Consider the following 17697-nt stretch of genomic DNA (forward strand, 5'->3'; position numbering starts at 1 on the left):
TTTGTGAAACCATTACGCAATTCATTTTTATTGCCAAGTTGATTTTGAGTATAGAAACAAACAAAAACATAACATTTTCACAATGGCTTAAAACAAATAAAAGCCTTATCAAAAATGATTTATTTAGACATTGGAATTAAAGAAAATAATGATAATATCCCACGAAATTTACACACAAAACAATGACCTATAAAACATTTAGACATGCAATAAATACATTCATTTCACTAAAATGCAAAATAAGAACAATATTGAAAATGTAACATAGAAAAATACTGTTTGGTTTTTTGTTCATTGCTTTGTATTCAAACCCTTGGTTTTTATTTTCAAGAAAGCGCTTGAAAAAACTGAAATATTTTAAATGAATCAAATAAAAAAATACTGGTGTGCTTGTTTAGTAAATTAAATTCCATTATCTTCCTGGAAAAACCAGAATAATATCTGATGTAAATTGGTGAAGTTTTACTGTTAAGTTTAGTGCCTCTGTCTTCCCCTTTCCCTATTCTGTCTACATGCCTGTTGAACTTTCCTTCTCTGTAACCACAAATTCAAATTCTATTTCCACCTCAATCACCTCAGTAAATCCACATTTCTATATGGGATCAAATTGGTTGTGTGTGTGTGTGTGTGTGTGTGCGCGTGTGTGTGCATGCGTGATATAAATGGGGAGTCTGTACCCTCTGTGACATTCTGGCAGGCGTCTCAGTGTATGTTCAGTTCAGGCCATCAGTAACATTGCCTTTTCTTTAGTAATGACTTTTTCTACAAGAACTGACACTCCAAAAGGAGCAGGGAAGCCTAATTAAATCTGACCTAATCTGGAACAGCCAGTCCTGAACAGTGACAGGGCAGTCTGCCATCCAAGTGTGTGTGTGTGTGTGTGTGTGTGTGTGTGTGTGTGTGTGTGTGTGTGTGTGTGTGTGTGTGTGTGTGTGTGTGTGTGTACGTGTGTGTACGTGTGTACGTGTGTACATGTGTACTCATACATGACTATTAGACCCCGGGTTAGATCCGAAACGGGGTACTTTAGGAGAAGTACCTTAAATGAATAATATCATTAGAGTCAAGCCTTGAGAAACGGCAATATGATATTCTAGATTTAATGGTGTCCACTTAAATCTGTCTTGTCTGTTGATCAGGTCTGCGGTCTGACAATTTCACTGCCTGGTGGAGACAGAACGCTCCTAGCAAAACATACTGAAGAAGACATGGGGCAGCCACTAGCCACACCACACTCTCCTCTGCTTCAACAAAGACTGTCTGTCTCTATCATGGGGAGACTGATTGATGATTTGAAGGCCTGGTAAGAAGAAACCAATGCTGAGGGCACCCAGACTGAGACGCCAACAGCTCACCGACACGATACAGCAGCTCACCGACACTCAGTTTTTTCTATGTTGTTTACTTAAGCTATGACTGGTACTTTAACTCTCTCATTATTTATTTCTCTCTCTTTCTTTATCTCTCTTTCTTTCTCTCCCTCTCCATCTCAGCAGATGACTTGGCTGGTGGAGCTGTGGTCCGGTTTAATTGTGCAATTTCATCCACTCATGTTTACTTTACTGGCATCTTTCTTAGCATATTTCCCCCTGAACATTTCCTTCTCATAGTATCCTGCATTTCCTCAATAATAATGCTACTTTATCTGCCTTTGTAATACACTTCCTGACTTGAAAGCAAGTACATAATAACGTCATCAAATGTTGTATTTGGCCCGTCATCCTCAGTATTGTAACACATGCCTTGAAGTTAATTTTGGAACTTGATCAGGGTGTTAAGAAAAAGAAAGTAGTTGTTTGCGTAAACATTTAGACAACTGTCTTATTCAGCTGGAAAAACAGCTGGAAATGACTTGATCATGGGAGAGAGGAGGAATAGGGAAGGAGGAGTAGAGAGGAGGAGGGCTGGCGGCGTGGGCTAGTGGTTCGTGCTGAGTGTCAAGAAGAGAGCGGGAGACAGACAGAGAGGTGAAGGGAAAGCAGTGCTTTGAAGTAACGAGGGAAGGATAAGTGGGAGGCCAGTGGTTGGATCGGGGAGAGACAGAGGGAGGAAAAGGAGGAAGCAACGTGGGAGAGGAAAGGCGATTGAGGGGGGTCGCGAGGGGGTCGTGAGGGTAATACAAATCATAATTCAATGATTTCTCCAGAAAAGTGCAGTTTGGGGGAATACATGGAGGAAAGCAGCTGCTTGTAATAAAGACCGTTGAAAGTGTCAATTCTCTCCCTCCCTTCTAATTCAAACAGGTCCACTGTGGGAACAGCAGAGAAATAACACAGATGGACAGGTGCATTGTGGTCACTCAGCAGATGCACACGCACACCAGACATCAGAGTAATTTAGATCATCTAATGTACTGCAGGGTTATTTCATAATAGTTGACATATGGATCAGGCTTAGGGTTCAAATACCTATATACATGTTTCATGAGTTCATAAGATTCCCCCAAAAAAATCACAGGAGTAAAAAAAATAAAACCTCAATATGAACATTGACCAGAAAAGTTACAACAAGTCTGCATTGAATGCTAGTATCAACATTGCTTGTTTTTCTAATAAGGCAAAGTCAGTCTGCAAGGCAAGAATGAGGCACAGAATATCCCAATAAAATAATTATGAAAAGATTGTCTCTGCATTAAAACTGACAGAGCTTTATTTTTCTCCTGTCTTGTATTGAGCCCTAGTCACGGTCAACAAAATGCTAACGATCTCTTGGCACATATTGTATAGTAAATGTCAACTGTAATAGTGGTGATATGGAGGGAGGCTGCTCTTCTTTTTCCTAACCAGTTATGTCATAGAGAGCCCTCTTCTGAACTGGTTGTGCTAAAAGTACACCACAACGTGTGATGTTTTCTTTGGTAATAAGCTTATGAAAGTGGTTGTTAAAACATCAGTGCAGTCAAAATCGTGATTTTCCTGTATTTTATATATATATATATTCTCACACTATCCGGTTGGAATAATACTGTGAAATTGTGAAAATGATGAGAATGCCCTTTTGGTGTAAGAGCTGTATGGGGTGGAGTTTTGGCCAGCCTAAATTAGTTAACAGACCAATAAGAAAGAGAGTTCCAAACCTCTCTGCCAATAACAGCTAGTTTTCAGTTTCCCCCTCCCCACTCAGACCACTCCCAGACAGACTTGTTTGAGAAATTTCTCTTCGCTAAGAAGCTTTTTTTCTACCATTTTGATTGAAAACAATCACAGTTAGGTACTTAATTGTTACCCCAAAATTGTAATATTTAAATAAAAACGTCTGCATTGGACCTTTCTGGAAGTAAAGCACAGTAAGAACAGCACTGTACAATATAATAGTGGACAGGGGTTTCCTCCCCTTTAAAAAAAAGAAAGGAAGGAAGGAAGAGGGGAAAAAGAAGATAGGGAGGCTCTTAACGTTTTCTGAATGGAGAGGTTTAGAAGTACGATCAGTCTTTCATATTTAAACAATGGGCTCATGTCCACCCTGCTGAGCTCTCCATGCTCCTCTCCCTCCCTATCTCCATCTGTGTCTCTATCGGTCCGCGAGCAGAAACACACTGCACATCCTGCTCAACACTAAAGCCCAGCCAAGAGTTCACTTTCTGCTCCTCCACACCTCTCCTCTCCTTCACACCAGAACTATTCCCAGAGCATACATTAACAGCCATTCATATACTCAAATAACATGTGGACACAAACAGACAACCCAACACTTCTCCCTTTAAACTCGCACGCACACACACACACACACACACACGGCCCCCCTGCCCCTGAGCAAGGCAGTTAACCCATCTTTACCGGGCGCCGAAGACGTGGATGTCGATTAAGGCAGCGCCCCGTACCTCTCTGATTCAGAGGGTTAAATGTGGAAGACACATTTCAGTTGAATGCATTCAGTTGTACAAGTGACTAGGTATCACCTTTCCCTTTATATAAAGGGTCATTTCAGAACAGTAACGCTGAACATTATCCTGCTTTCTCTTCCTGTACAGATTCGGAGTGTCAGTGGAAACACATTCTTTCTTGTTTTAACGGTGCACAAAAAGGAAAGTGCTAGATAGACTTTCAGTGAGATTGAACTAATGAATGAGAGAGAGAATGAGCAGGAGAGATGTATATTCCTACCATTGACATCCACTTCAAATGGGCTGTTACCTCTTGTCTATGGGACTTCACATGTCTGTGGTCCAACCTCATACTGCCATGATAAATAGAAGATTGAAATTGTCCACTGCCCCTGTCATTTAAACTAGTTTATTTTGTTATTACAAAACAGCTGGAGACTATTTTCTAAATTAACTTTGGAGACAAGTGTGGATTTTTGTGTTCCACGTAGGCTGGAAACAAGCTAGCTTAAAGTGTGTTTGTGGTATGAATACACACACACAGCCTTAGTCTGAGTATCATCATCATCAGCTCACAAACCCCGTCCAGAGAAAAACATCTTCAGGCTATAGATTTCACCCACTCAGAGCCCAGCCACTGTTTATCTGTTTAGGGAAACACTGAGAAATACATCACTCCTGGTGTGCAACCAAACACGTCACTAAACATTAAGGCTTCGGGTGAAAAATAAAAGACCTAACTCACATAGAGTGTTTATATGTTTCTTTGGAACCAGAGGTATTCCCTTACGTCTTGTCTTACAAGCCCTATCAACATGTACATGTGTATATTCTGTTGAATTAAAGAAGATCACCAGCTTGACTTTTCCTTATTAAGATAATGTCATTGGTCTGAACCACACAAAGCCTCTTTGAGGGCAGTAAAAAAGGAACATTTACACCAAATATTAAGATAAAAGCAGAAAATGTTAATATCACATGTCATAACCATGAAATAACCACAAGTTTAACACAGGACTATTGTCCCCTCAAAATGACATAAAAATGTGTGTAGATGTCTGTATCTGCTTGTATCTAAGTGTGTACGTGTGTGTTTGGTTAACTGATTGCTGTGTAGCTAAAGTGTTGCGCCCCCATGCTGGGTTCAGTCCTGAGGTAAGCACCAGTTTCACTTTGCTTTGGTTCCAAATCTAAAGAAAGAGAAAGAAAATATGGGACAGAAAAACACACCTTGATATGCTCATTATGCTACAGAATAAAGCCCTTCAATTAATGTTGTACATTAATACAATCCCACAATACTAGGGCTTACTGTCTCAGTCTCCAAGCTAAGGTTTTAAGATTCACTAAGTCTATCACAGTGCATTCATGGCTTTAGTCTTCACATTAACCTACTGAGGTTGGCATTGGCACTATAGTGGTCAACAAACTCCAATCTGACACAAGGCCTGACAACGTAGAAAAAGAAAAAGCCAGCATGCTCCTTGGAATATATATATATTTTAAATTGCAAAACAATAAGTGCCTTCAACCCCAAAACCATAAGTGCTCATTGTTTTCTAAAGGAACTGGGTAGACCTGCTACTGTACTGTATTGTGCCATGTTTGATAGCCTGCTAGCAGAGAGGCAGGGAAGCATGGAAGGGCAGATGGTAGGACTCGGCTCGGCAGTGCTCGGATGTCTTGTCATGGTGTGGATCAGAGGGGCTGGATGGCAGGCATGAAATGGGCCATCAGGCCGACAGACAGTGTGAATTGTCAGGGAGAATGTGAGATTTCACAGGGATTATTGGAAGACTGGGAGGCCAGCAGCTGGGCTGTGCTGTTCACCCACACCGACGGCCCGGCCTGCCGCCGCACCACGAGCAGAGTACTGTCAGAGGCAGCTAGCGCCCAGCTCTCATGTTCACAACGTCGTCACATTAGCAGCTCCCAGTCCCTGTGTGTGTGTGAACGTGTGTGTATGAAGTCAGCAGTGGAGCAGTCACTTTGGCCTGTCAATGATAGAACGGCCCTCTGTCTCTCAGACAGAGTTGAGACTACATGGGGGTGGTCAAAAGGTTTTAAAGTGGTTATTTATCTGCAGTATGGGACAATTGTCAGTCCTGATTCTTCATCTGTGTTAGAGGGAATTGCTGCTATTGATAGTGACTGATTGGTGGTAATTGACTCTAGCCTCTCGGCACTGACTTGGGTGGCCTCTCTGTGCTCTCCTCTGGTGAGTTGTACAGCTGCACCCACCGTTGTAAATATTACACAATGTCACAGGCAACACCCATACCTAGTCTACACTCCAAACCACTGGATGTTGAAGCCATGGAGAAGGATTGGCGTGTCATCAGTTGGGTATGCACCATGATGCGTCCCAGTTGTGAGATCACAGGGTTGTGCTCCTCGCTACTTTTCAATAACAATTTGAAGGCACTGGGATGCAAGTCAAAAGAGAAGGTTATGGGTTCAAAGGGTTATGGCACTGGGTGTAACAGTCAGTAAGCTACTATTATTTAATATGAGTCTCTCTGTACACAACATCATGATCATGAAGTACGTAAAAACGGTGGAAAAACAAAGCATAGATCACTTGACTTAAATGGCGGAGCGAATGCTGTCTTCCGTTATTCACTCCCTCATGACTAGAACATCTGGAGCATGGGGTACAACTGAATAGGAAGATACAGAGGACATCCAGTACCCCAAAAACTAAATGAAGTGTTCCAATCACTTGCAAATCCCAAAGGTTTGGCTTTTTCTTTTGTGCAGCGTTCCTTTCAGTTCTGGACAGGAGCCCTGAATCATGTCCATATGTGCTTTTTTCCATTTTATATACATTTCCAACAGTAATAGTACAATAGTACATTTAGTACACAGGTTTAGGGTCTGATTGCAACACTTTCTTGCAACAGTTTCTTTGGTTTTTCATAACGCACAAAAAAATAAATAAAAACAATTGCTTTTTGGTTCTCAATTTGTTTTTGGCTCGGTGGTTTAATTTAAAAAAAACTTGTTTACATATAGATAAATACTACACTGTTTTGAGTGGGTATTCCTTGGTCAAAATATAATAGAAATAGCACAGTTCTTCTAGGAAGGTTTTTGAAATGCATATAATGCAAACTTTGGAAAGAAAGGCACTTATAGGAGTCTACACAGTTTGTGGGCATTCTTTAGGCCAGGTATTGGCCTTAGTCTGAGGTGCAGATACTGATGAAGTTGAGGTGAATGACGTTAGAATACTGTAAGTTAAGTTGTGTGCCCATAGGACTGTTTGGTAGCCAAGGCCATCTTAGCTGGGGGAGTAGCGGTCAATGATACGGGAGTGGGAGTCAGAGAGGGACCCTGGGGGAGGGGGCAGGGCCTGGATCCCCAGGACATCCATCTTGTCATGGTGGTTGAGGCGCAGGTGTTCTGCTGCTAGTTTGGACAGCGGGAACAGGCTCTCCATGGCATGCTCTACCAGTAGCTCTGAGGCCTTCTCCTGCTTCAGCCCCAGGTGCTCTGCAGCGTATTTACTCAGGGGGTAGATCCCTTCCGCAAAGTCTAGCTTTAGCTTTCCGTCGGCCGTCAGAGCCCCTCCGCCCCCCCCACTGCTGTGCATCTTCATGTGGCTGATGAGGTTGCGCTGCTGGGCGAACTTGCCCCCGCACACCTGACACTCATAGGGCTTCTCCCCGGAGTGGATGCGCATGTGCTCTGTGAGGCGGTACTGGCGGGTGAAGCGCATGCCGCAGTGGTCGCATGCAAAGGGCTTGAGTCCCAGGTGGCTGCGCATGTGGCGGGTCATGGTGCCGCGCTGGGTGAACTTCTTGCCACAGATGCTGCAGGGGTAGGGCCTTGTGAGCCAGTGGGTCTTCTCATGCTGGCGCAGCGTGGCCGGGTCCTTGTAGGACTTCTCACAGGAGTTACAGCGATAGGGTCTGATGATCTCCCCCAGGACCCCAGGAGTCAGGCTCTGGCTGGACTTCCCCTCCAGGTAGGACAGGCTGCCCAGGCTGCCATTACCGTTGCTGTTGCTGCTGTTGTTTTTGGGGTTGCTGTTGCTGCTACCCATCTCCCCTCCAGAGTACAGCTCCTCCTCTGTGTGGGTCTCCACATGGGCGTTGAGCTGCTCAGAGCTGGGGAAGCCCTTGTCACAGGGGATGCACACGTACAGGTTGTCCCCAAAGCTCTCAGGCTCGTAGGGTAGGTGGAACCTTCCCATGGCCCCTGTGGGTGATGGTCGACCCTCACTACTGCCTGTCTCCTCACTGCCTGACCCACTCTTCTCATCCTCCCCGTCACAGCCCACCCTACGGTAGCGATCATCGCTTTCCTCCCCTGCCTTATGATGGTGGTTGTGATGCTGGTGGTCTTGGTCTCCGTTTCGACCCCCTTCCTCCTCATCCTCATCATCTTCTTCATCTTCAGCTGTGTATGACAGTGGCTCATGCTTCACCCAGCGGTAGATGTTGCCCACCTCCCTGCTGGGCTCTCCAGCCTCTGTGGGGGTGTCGGGGCTGGGGGGGCAGGGGTAGTGGTCTGGACCTTGGGAGCTGGAGCGGTGGAGGTGGGGCAGGTGGGGCCCGAGGGGCTGGTTGAGGTGGGGGTAGGAGTGAAGAGGGAGAGACCCAGCCTGATCAGCCGTTTCCATCTTTTCTGTGGGGTAGGCCCCGCCGTTGGCCCCCAGCATTGGGCTAGTGCGGCTGCTCAGCCCCCCCTCCCGATCCTCATCGTTGTGGGGCAGGGCATGAGCCAGGTGGGGGTGGGAGGGCGTGTTCTGGGACTGGGAGTTGGGACTCTTCTTGGAGAGGTCCAGGCCATAGATGGGGGAGCAGTTCCTGTCAGAGTGAGCTGGGCGCAGGCTGGGCTGGGCAGGCAGGGCTGAGGGTGTGGAGGGGAACACCTGAGGGCCTTGTGAAGAGGTGGGGGCATACAACTCCCCTGCATGGGTGGCATGGGGGTGCAGCGACAGCTCCTCTAGTGGTGGGGCTCGGGGCGTGTGGGTGTTCCCAACTCCACCTGGGTAGCAGGACTGAATAACAGGGGTGGACACCCGATACCTGCCCCCTCCCCCTAAACCCAAACTATTGGGCCCCATCTTCCCATAGCGCAAAAAGGCAGGAGTGGGGCGGAGAGGGTACTTCTCATTTCTCCTCAGCTTCTTCTTACACAACGCCACTAAGTCCAGTAGCTGCAGATAGCTAGCTGCAGCCAGCACGGCCCCCAGGTTGGGCTCTGTTGGGGAGCTGGGGTCTCCTTCGGTCAGGCGGCCCGTGTAGATGTAGTCTAGAATGACCCGGAACACCCCGGGACTCACCATCTCATGGTCTAGGTTGATGAGGTTGTCATGGACGACCAGGGACTTCAGGTAGAGGCTGCTGGCGGCCAGAATGTTCTTGTGGGCTCGGAACAACGCGTTCTGCACCACGATGATGACATCACACAGGAAGCCCTTGGTGCGCTGGGTGTTGAGTTGCAGGAGGAGGTGCCTAGCATGACTTGGGACTTCCATGGCATGGAGCATCGTCGTCAGACCGCCACCTAAAACAGCAGATATCTGTAAACGTCATGCAGTGCCAGTAGTATCAGTCCACAATCAGTCAATATCTACTATACATATTTTTTAAATATTTTCTAATATGTTTGCATGACATTGTGGTACATTCTCCCATTAGTTTTTGTCTCCTTTTGATCTATTTAGGTGAGACATGTAAAACAAATGTATTTTTCATACATCTCATTGCTGACAAGGGTCTAATTTGCCATCTGAATATAAAAAATAAATCAACTGAGGAGTAGAAGCATTTTTTTATTATAAATTTTTGATTTTGAAATTAAAATCACTTCCTGAATTGACTGCCATCATTTAGAATTGACCCCAGCCCTGCTAATAGCTGAACTATGCCACTGTATCACCTTACTTAACTTAGTTTCGATTAATTGTATTGATTCCATGTAAGGAAAAGTGAACAGATTGGCTTCAGTTTACAGTAAAGGCAGCACACTTAGGAGTCGCTCTATAAAAGTGAGCTATTGCTATAGCTGAGCAGCAGTTGAAGGTTTTGTCATTATCAGAAACTCAAGTGTTCACATGCTAAGAGAGAGAGAGAGAGAGAGAGAGAGAGAGAGAGAGAGAGAGAGAGAGAGAGAGGGTGAGAGAGAGAGAGAGAGAGAGAGAGAGAGAGAGAGAGAGAGAGAGAGAGAGAGAGAGAGAGAGAGAGAGAGAAAGAGAGAGAGAGGGAGGGAGGGTGAGAGAGAGAGAGAGAGAGAGAGAGAGAGAGAGAGAGGGGGGAGGGGGGGGGGGGGGGGGGGAGAGAGGGAGGGAGGGGTGAGAGAGAGGGAGAGAGAGAGAGAGGGGTGTGTGTGAGAGAGAGAGAGAGAGAGAGAGAGAGAGAGAGAGAGAGAGGGTGAGAGAGAGAGAGAGAGAGAGAGAGAGAGAGAGAGAGGGGTGAGAGAGAGAGAGAGAGAGAGAGAGAGAGAGAGAGAGAGAGGGGTGAGAGAGAGAGAGAGAGAGGGTGAGAGAGAGAGAGAGAGAGAGAGAGAGAGAGAGAGAGAGAGAGAGAGAGAGAGAAAAAAAAGAAAGATACAGATATGGATATGTTTTCTTGTTGCCGGCTTCCATAAAAGATAATCCAACGGTGGGGTGTGCAGTGTTTTAAACAAAGCAGAGAGTGACCATTTTGCAAGTATGATGAACAGCAGGTATAAACCTGTGGAGGGAGAAGACGAGTCCAAAAAAAGATGTGTCTTTGAGCTCCCATTCGGCCCAGTCATATAAGGAACTCTGATCACACAGGGTGTAAATCAAGACAAAATGAGAAGGTCCAATGGTTTAACTTGAGATGAACCCTGGGATTCTAATGTGCACACGCATGCTTCTCGCATACCAATGTACACACACACTCACTCTAACACACACACACTCAAAAGTTGTGTATTGTTGTACTAAGGCTTAAGTAAACATTATTAACTGAACAAATTTAATAGGATGCATTGTTCAAACATTGGTGTCTGAGGATACTTTACTGGTGAGATGAAACTGTGTGTAACTGTCCCTAAGGGCTTGGTCTCGCTGATGGGAAACAAGCAACTAAATAAATATGTCCGACCATGGTCTTCCTGACATAAGTTCATCATCTTATTGTTTATTTCATTGACTATAAGCCCCCAGTCAGAGGGAAAGGGAAGCATGAGATTTCAAGCGGACATTTAACTACCTACCGAGCCCTCCTTAAGACACTATTCTACCCACAACCAGGCCCTGCAAGCCCACTGCACAACACACATAAACATATCAAGGGATCCATCTAAAGAAAAGCAGTTCATGTGGTTCTTATACAGAGTTTTATACCCTGGCGGTCTCATAGCCTTCCATTCCTATCATTTAAAGACACACCTCAGTCTTAATGAGTTTTCTGTGTAGTTGTGTTGATATATGTTTAGCATTACCCAAAAGTAACTTAGCCATTTAAAACATGGTCTCGTTTTGGTGCAATAAAACCCATAACCTAACCATTTACAGGTTGCCACTGCTGCTCTCTTAAACGCCGCGGTCTTTCATTTCTCCCAGGTCATATTTTACTAGACATTCCACAGTAAGAGGAGAAAATCCAAGAAAAGGAACAGGTAACTCAATATGGCTCATATGAAAATTGATATTCAGAGCGATTGATAAGTTATACATTAATAACAGCGCAAAGAATTTCAGGCATATATCTGAGCACTGCGGTAATCGATTGGTGCGCTCTGCGTAAAGCTTAGCCCTCATAGGCTTTTACGCATTAGGTTGGGACAGGCGCGGATGTTTCCCCAGGGTGAATGGGAGTGCACCATACACTTTTATGCTGTCACAGCAGGCTATACATGGCCTGAGAGAATAAAAAGCCGCATGAAACAGAGATCTAGGCTACTCTGTCCCCTTTACACGATTCGACAAACATACCACCACATTATGGGATGGCAGCCATCAATTACTAAATAGGTTTTTACTTAAATGTTTCAAAGGTAGAGCAGAAAAAATAGCATGCATATATTTATATACAAAAAAAAAGAAGAATCTGGAACCACTGTCAAATTTACAAGCGCATCTGTCCAACGCACGAGAGTGGGCTTGCATGTATGGCACAATTATGCTTTACTTTGCTTAGGTTCGTTTCCGTTTGTTTGATTGCTATCTTACTCGGATGTTTTATGAAATCGTTATCATATCACACATGTACGCTACAGACAGACACGCACACGCGCACGCACGCACACACAGACACACAAATGATCCATGGTCTAAACAGCTAGATAAAAAATAACCTTGCATGCGGCAGCGCACCGGCCTCCACCACTAAATCCCTGTTTCTCTTGCAGGTGCATGAAAAATCATCGTGAATCCGCTTGTAACCTATGCGTAAAGGCGGGGTTGTCATTTTCTGTATCGTTTAGATATATCAATTGCAAAAATAAAATGTTAAATGTTAACGCATTAAAATCCGTTATTTTAAGAAAATATTAATTGTGGAGTGAAAAAATGTATTAGAATGAAATATTATTAGCGTGATCATTCAGTTACAATACACGAATAAACTGTCTGTCATATCTGTCATATCTGTAGAATTGGTGTAATATGCACATTGTGCTTTTTCTCTTGTTGAAAGAGAAGGAAGTGTTACCAAAATAAATCATGTATTAAAAACTTTGTCTGAGCATCAAGCATTAACAGTTAGGCTATTGTATCCTCCTGTCGGCCTATCAAAGACAGCCCTCAAATCCACTGAGCCAATCAAACGTTTTAAAACTGTGAGAGAAGCATCTCATTGCAAGTTTATATTCATTATTCAAATATCATTAACCTGCACGATATAGGATGAGGCTACTTTATTTTTCCTATTTTTCCTCTATCTCTTTCTATCTCTCTCTCTCACATGTTTTTGAATCATTTGAAAAATGTATCATCACAATGAGTGACCTTGTGGAATATGATTAAACAGTAAGTGGATATTGAAGGTTCTTGTGTCTGTTATGTACATTCTGAATATTTTGCTGTACCATGATTTGTTTCCCGAGTGGTTGGTTATAGGTGAATGCTAGATTTGGTATAAGGGTGACTTCGTGAAAAACAGTGCTTGAGTCATCTTTTGGACAGTTTGGTATCCATGATACCTGTGTTGTGTCTGAGTTGTCACTGCTCTGGTATGGGGGTGAGGCTGGGTTTATACTGAGAGGGTCTGCTCTAGGTTAAGAACACACTCCACACTTCCTATCCACTCCTTCTGCCTGTCTGATTTACAGGGAACAACTTTGTATGCATGTAGGTTTACCATGTTTATGCAAAAATTCCAGATTCTGGTATTAATTAGAGCAACTTCCTACACAACAATATTGATCTGGGACATCAGTGTAGTCTTTTTTCGTTTGAGAATGGTCTATTTAAGGCACATAATAATAAATTAACGTTGCAAAGAAAAAAATATCGACTTAATGATAGCAAATTAAATGCTAATTGTGTTTAATGCATGCTTTATTTAGTCTATTCTAAATTAATGTTTCGAGTAAAAAATGAACATTTGGGGAAATAGCTAAACCGTTTGTTTTCATGCTGTGAAATACTATCTATCATTGCAGTTGTCATTTTGTTTACTGGCATAGCATGAACCCTGTCAAACCACAAGGAAAATCTGTGAGCCGCTGAGCTCTATAGCTTATAAGGCCTTACGTAGCAGGATATTTTTGTGAATGGGTTGTATAAAAGCAGTAGAGCATGAAACCTTATTTAATGAAAACCACACTTGAGGCTTTATAAGTAGCCTAAGGGCTGGGTGTCCTGCGCTTAGCCTAAACAGTGCAGAGAGATGGCTCGAATTATATCGACATTGTTTGATTTTAGACAAGGCCAGAGACATTTTCATTTTACACTTCCTCTATAGTCAGAAGGCTAAATAAGTGAGTTTAGATGTTTAGACACAGCCGCCAAAATGAGTCTGTCACCTTATCAACGCAACTACGCCTTTATCTTGGATATGAATTTGATTCGCTCTGTCGTTGACTTCCTTATAAGGGGCATTTCAAATGAGACACTCAGCTGAAACTCTCGAGTTGCGCGCCTCGTCTCTCTAGAATACAGACCCCCAGATTTCCTTTCATTATCCCGCCGTAGACATGTTCACACGATCCCCCGTTATTAAATGTGCCTCTTTCTCAGAGCCACATTGATAGCAGTTGTCAAATTGACAAAACGATCCCTTATTACCATAATTGTTATAGCGATGTCTCAAAAGCCAAATCAAAGTACTCAAGGCCTATCGATGGACAGAGAAAAATGGTTTCTCAAAAAATATGTTTGTATTTTTTTTATAATAGGTTTTTGCTGTTAGTTTCCTTGTCACTACTAACTTGTTTAAGAAAAGCCAACAATACTTACTTAAAAATCTGCCTCATTTTTAAAACTATATTTTGCCTGCAGTAAAGTTTGTAAAGTTGTAAAAGATAAGTCTAGTTTTATGCAACCATGTCTTAACTAAATCATTAGATTTGATTGAATACACACCGAGAGGAGAAGTAGGCCTATAGGCCTACAAACTCAAAGTCCTTTTAACAAAATAGACTCGCCTACTCCTGAGCCGTGTCAACTTTTTTAGAAAATGTAATGATATGTATACTCAATGCGTCCATTAGGCTATAGACCTTTACAACATGTCTTAATAAATACGTCGTGTATTAAGAAATGGACCATTTAAGAAGTCATTTGTTATTCAGGTTTATAGGCCTATTTTCTTTAAAAGATAGGATACATTTTCCACAACAAAACAATTTTAACATGATATACATGATTTAGGTATCCTAAATCTCGCCTTCTCATCCCTACTCTTGTAATCTTGTCCTCGCATTAGACAAATCACCATCGTTATCTCAGTCAGATAACCACATGAGTCTACACTAAATCCCCTCCACAAACAATGTACAAAGGGAAATTCAAGCAGCCCTACATTTCATCGAAATAACTGTAGATGAGTGATTGCCTATGACATAGGCCTATACATGCGTAACGTGTTGTCAATATTCTTTTGATGGATTAATTGTATTTCATACACTCTCTGTACATTTAAGTGCTGTCGTTAATCTAAACAGAACGTTTAAATAAACGACAGCACTTAAATGTTGTCATATAAAGGTACAGAGGGGATGGGAGAGGAACAGAACAGGTATAGAAGATAAAGCAATCATCGCTCTCCCTAAAATGAAATCAACTCCATGAGAAGCGCCATGAACCCATCATTAGTCCGATGCTAGGCGAGCTGTGATCTATAGCTGCACGGTGGTGGGGTGTGAACTCTGCACCGAGACCCACCGCATCACCCTACCTCTGACTGAGGATGAGGCATCATGCTGAATACCCAGAGACTTAACTACACTGTTTTCTGTATACAACTAGATAACTACACAACCATCTGATGGCAATAGGTGACATATATGCTAAGCCTACTTCACAGCAAATAATCCAACAGAAATCTTACCTTGTTGTAGCTTTACAGAACTTAGTCCAGTGATCCATTTATTAGCATGATACAGTTATGTAGGATATTCGTAGTTTGGTAAAGTGGAAATGAGAATGTTTGAATTAAACAAAAGATACCTCACATAAGCAACCATTTCTTTTTACAAACAAAAATATATAGAGTAAGAGGTTCCATCGCAAAATTAGGAAAACGCGATTAAGTTTTGCTTTAAAAAAGACACACAAATTAACCAAACACTAAACGCGCGATAAACCCCGTATCTTCACATAAAGATCGCTAAAAAGTTCAATATTGGTCTCAATAATGTTGCCTGATCTGTAGCTGTGCTGGACTTTAAAAAGCTGGTATTGAAACGTTACCTGGATGCCCGATCTCTTCTGCCACCCGATCTAAGTCTCCCTTAATGATCATCTCAACAGTCTTTTGGAGTAATTTCTGACGTTTCAACTTTGAACTGCCAGCCTCCAAAAACCATGCCAGTTTTCCAAGCACGACTGCCAACTCTTTTTATTATTAATTGCTATGAATTTCTTGTTACTCTCTTCGTACTCTCTCTCTCTCGCTCTCCCTGCCCCTCCCCACTCCCTCTCTTTCTCACCCCTTCCTATAAAAAAATACGTGCTTAGTCCAGCATCAGTTTCCTCCTATTTTATTTTGTAATTTCCTCGGCATTTTTTTTGTTTCGAGGCAATAACGTGCGCGGGGATGATAATGGAGCCTCTATGCACCCTAAGTGTTTTAGCGCCCCATGTGATGTCAGTCTTTAATAAAACTAAAAGGTAAACTCGAGGGCAGGAACTTCAACTGACCCCCACTTGAACTTCACAACACATCGCCGCTTCGTCTTAAAGAGACAGTTCTTTATTGTATATCACACGGCCCACTGCAGTCCTACACTGAACTGAAGTTTGGAGACATATGAGACTCGTAACAAAAATGCATATTGTCAACAATTAGACTATGAGGAAATAGCCTACACCGATAGATGATGGGTGGTTTATTCATATGCCATTTGACTGAAACTGATCTATAACACTACACCCTTTTAGTTAATGGATATTTCAATTAAACCTACTGATAAGGTTAATCTTATGATAGTGCTTAAAATGTGTACTAGTCCTAGTGAGTGAACCTTTGATATCCTATACGGATGTGACATTCTACAGTCCAACCCCCATTGGCTAACTTAGAGCCACCTCATCATTAGAGTTTGGTGTCAAGTGTTTGTAGCCCAAGGCCTAACGAGTCTCACCTGCTTACGTAAAGACAAGCAGACAAGAGCTTACAGTAAGTAAACTGCCACAGCCCATATCCTGCGAAACTCGGCGCACTGACAGAGGTGGGCGGGGAGGAGCAGAACTCTGTCCCCTGATATTTTTATCCATCCATCAAATATAACTATAAGGTAATCCTGCAACCATGCACTATATAGTAACCTAGTGGTGTAGTCATTGGCCTTATTTGTTTTCGCGCGTAAACGTTGTTTCGTGCGTAAAACGTGGGCCTATTTTGGAACGGAAAAGGTACCTCTTATGTTTTTGGTAGGCTAAATATATACGCAGTAACAGTGATTAAGTGTACACATACATTGTACTGTCAATTAGCTCAAAATTATTACAATATATTCATAATGAAGCTGTTAGGGTTGTTTAGGGCTTTTATGCAGGTTTGTTTTTGTTTTCAGACCTATAGTAATTCAGTGTTCCACACACAGTAGTACACACTTCTGAAATTGATCATGTTTGTACAATAACAAATTATTTTAGCCTAGGCGTCGCTATTTTTAGTTCACAGTTATAGTTGCAATATTGGCTGACAGTCTGAAAATCATGAAATCTCTCTCAACCAGCTTTTGTCATTTACATCAGTTGTACAACTTTTAGAAGCTGAGCATATGCCAACAAAATGTTTGTCTTCTATCAATTGACTATATGTATACAATCTTTGGCTACTAATTATTCGATCTTTCTGTTAGTTGTCACTGCGAATGGGCCTTTTGCCCTTATCGCGAACATCTTAATAAGTTAACAACATTATTTTGAATTACTAAGGCATGTTTCCTCTCTCGAATCATTCCAAGATAAAAATGCAACTTGTCTTCAATAGATTTTTTCAGATAGGCCTAGAGATGCTCACGAGAGATTTTGTTTTAAGCAACCTCACAATAATATAAAGTTTTAAAAATGCGATATAACATGCCAGCTCCGGACGCGTAAATTTAGTCCATACCTGCCAGCTGTCAGACACAAATGTTTAAAAAAAAGTTTATAAATATATACTTAAGTAGGAGAGCTTTTATAGCCTATTGCCTTCACTGACTAAATGCACCTAAAGTCGCAGTAAGTATCCAGACGGGATGTCAATATGCATGAGGCTAGTGGAGGGCATCGCGCT

General features: G+C 42.7%; 2 protein-coding genes across 6 annotated transcripts in view; one reads left to right on the forward strand and one right to left on the reverse strand.

The window, feature by feature from the left end:
• LOC109905722 (hypermethylated in cancer 1 protein) overlaps nt 1–17697 on the reverse strand; it is a 17983-nt gene continuing 286 nt past the window's right edge. Inside the window, exons 1-2 of one of the 4 annotated variants that reach the window (XM_020503258.2) lie at nt 15663–16102; nt 1–9340 (exon numbers count right to left, since the gene is read on the reverse strand). In XM_020503258.2, the coding sequence (XP_020358847.1) occupies nt 7107–9340; nt 15663–15714 (2286 nt within the window). In that variant the 5' untranslated portion in view covers nt 15715–16102 and the 3' untranslated portion in view covers nt 1–7106. The other 3 variants (XM_031790860.1, XM_020503259.2, XM_020503257.2) reach the window with 3 other exon arrangements.
• LOC109905724 (basic salivary proline-rich protein 3-like) overlaps nt 16580–17697 on the forward strand; it is an 11508-nt gene continuing 10390 nt past the window's right edge. For both annotated transcript variants that reach the window (XM_031790861.1, XM_031790863.1), the window contains exon 1: nt 16580–16708. The gene's annotated coding sequence lies outside the window, so the exon portion shown is untranslated. The remainder of the gene's footprint in view (nt 16709–17697) is intronic.

This window comes from Oncorhynchus kisutch, linkage group LG15 (assembly GCF_002021735.2).
Source record: "Oncorhynchus kisutch isolate 150728-3 linkage group LG15, Okis_V2, whole genome shotgun sequence".
Lineage (NCBI taxonomy): Eukaryota > Metazoa > Chordata > Actinopteri > Salmoniformes > Salmonidae > Oncorhynchus > Oncorhynchus kisutch.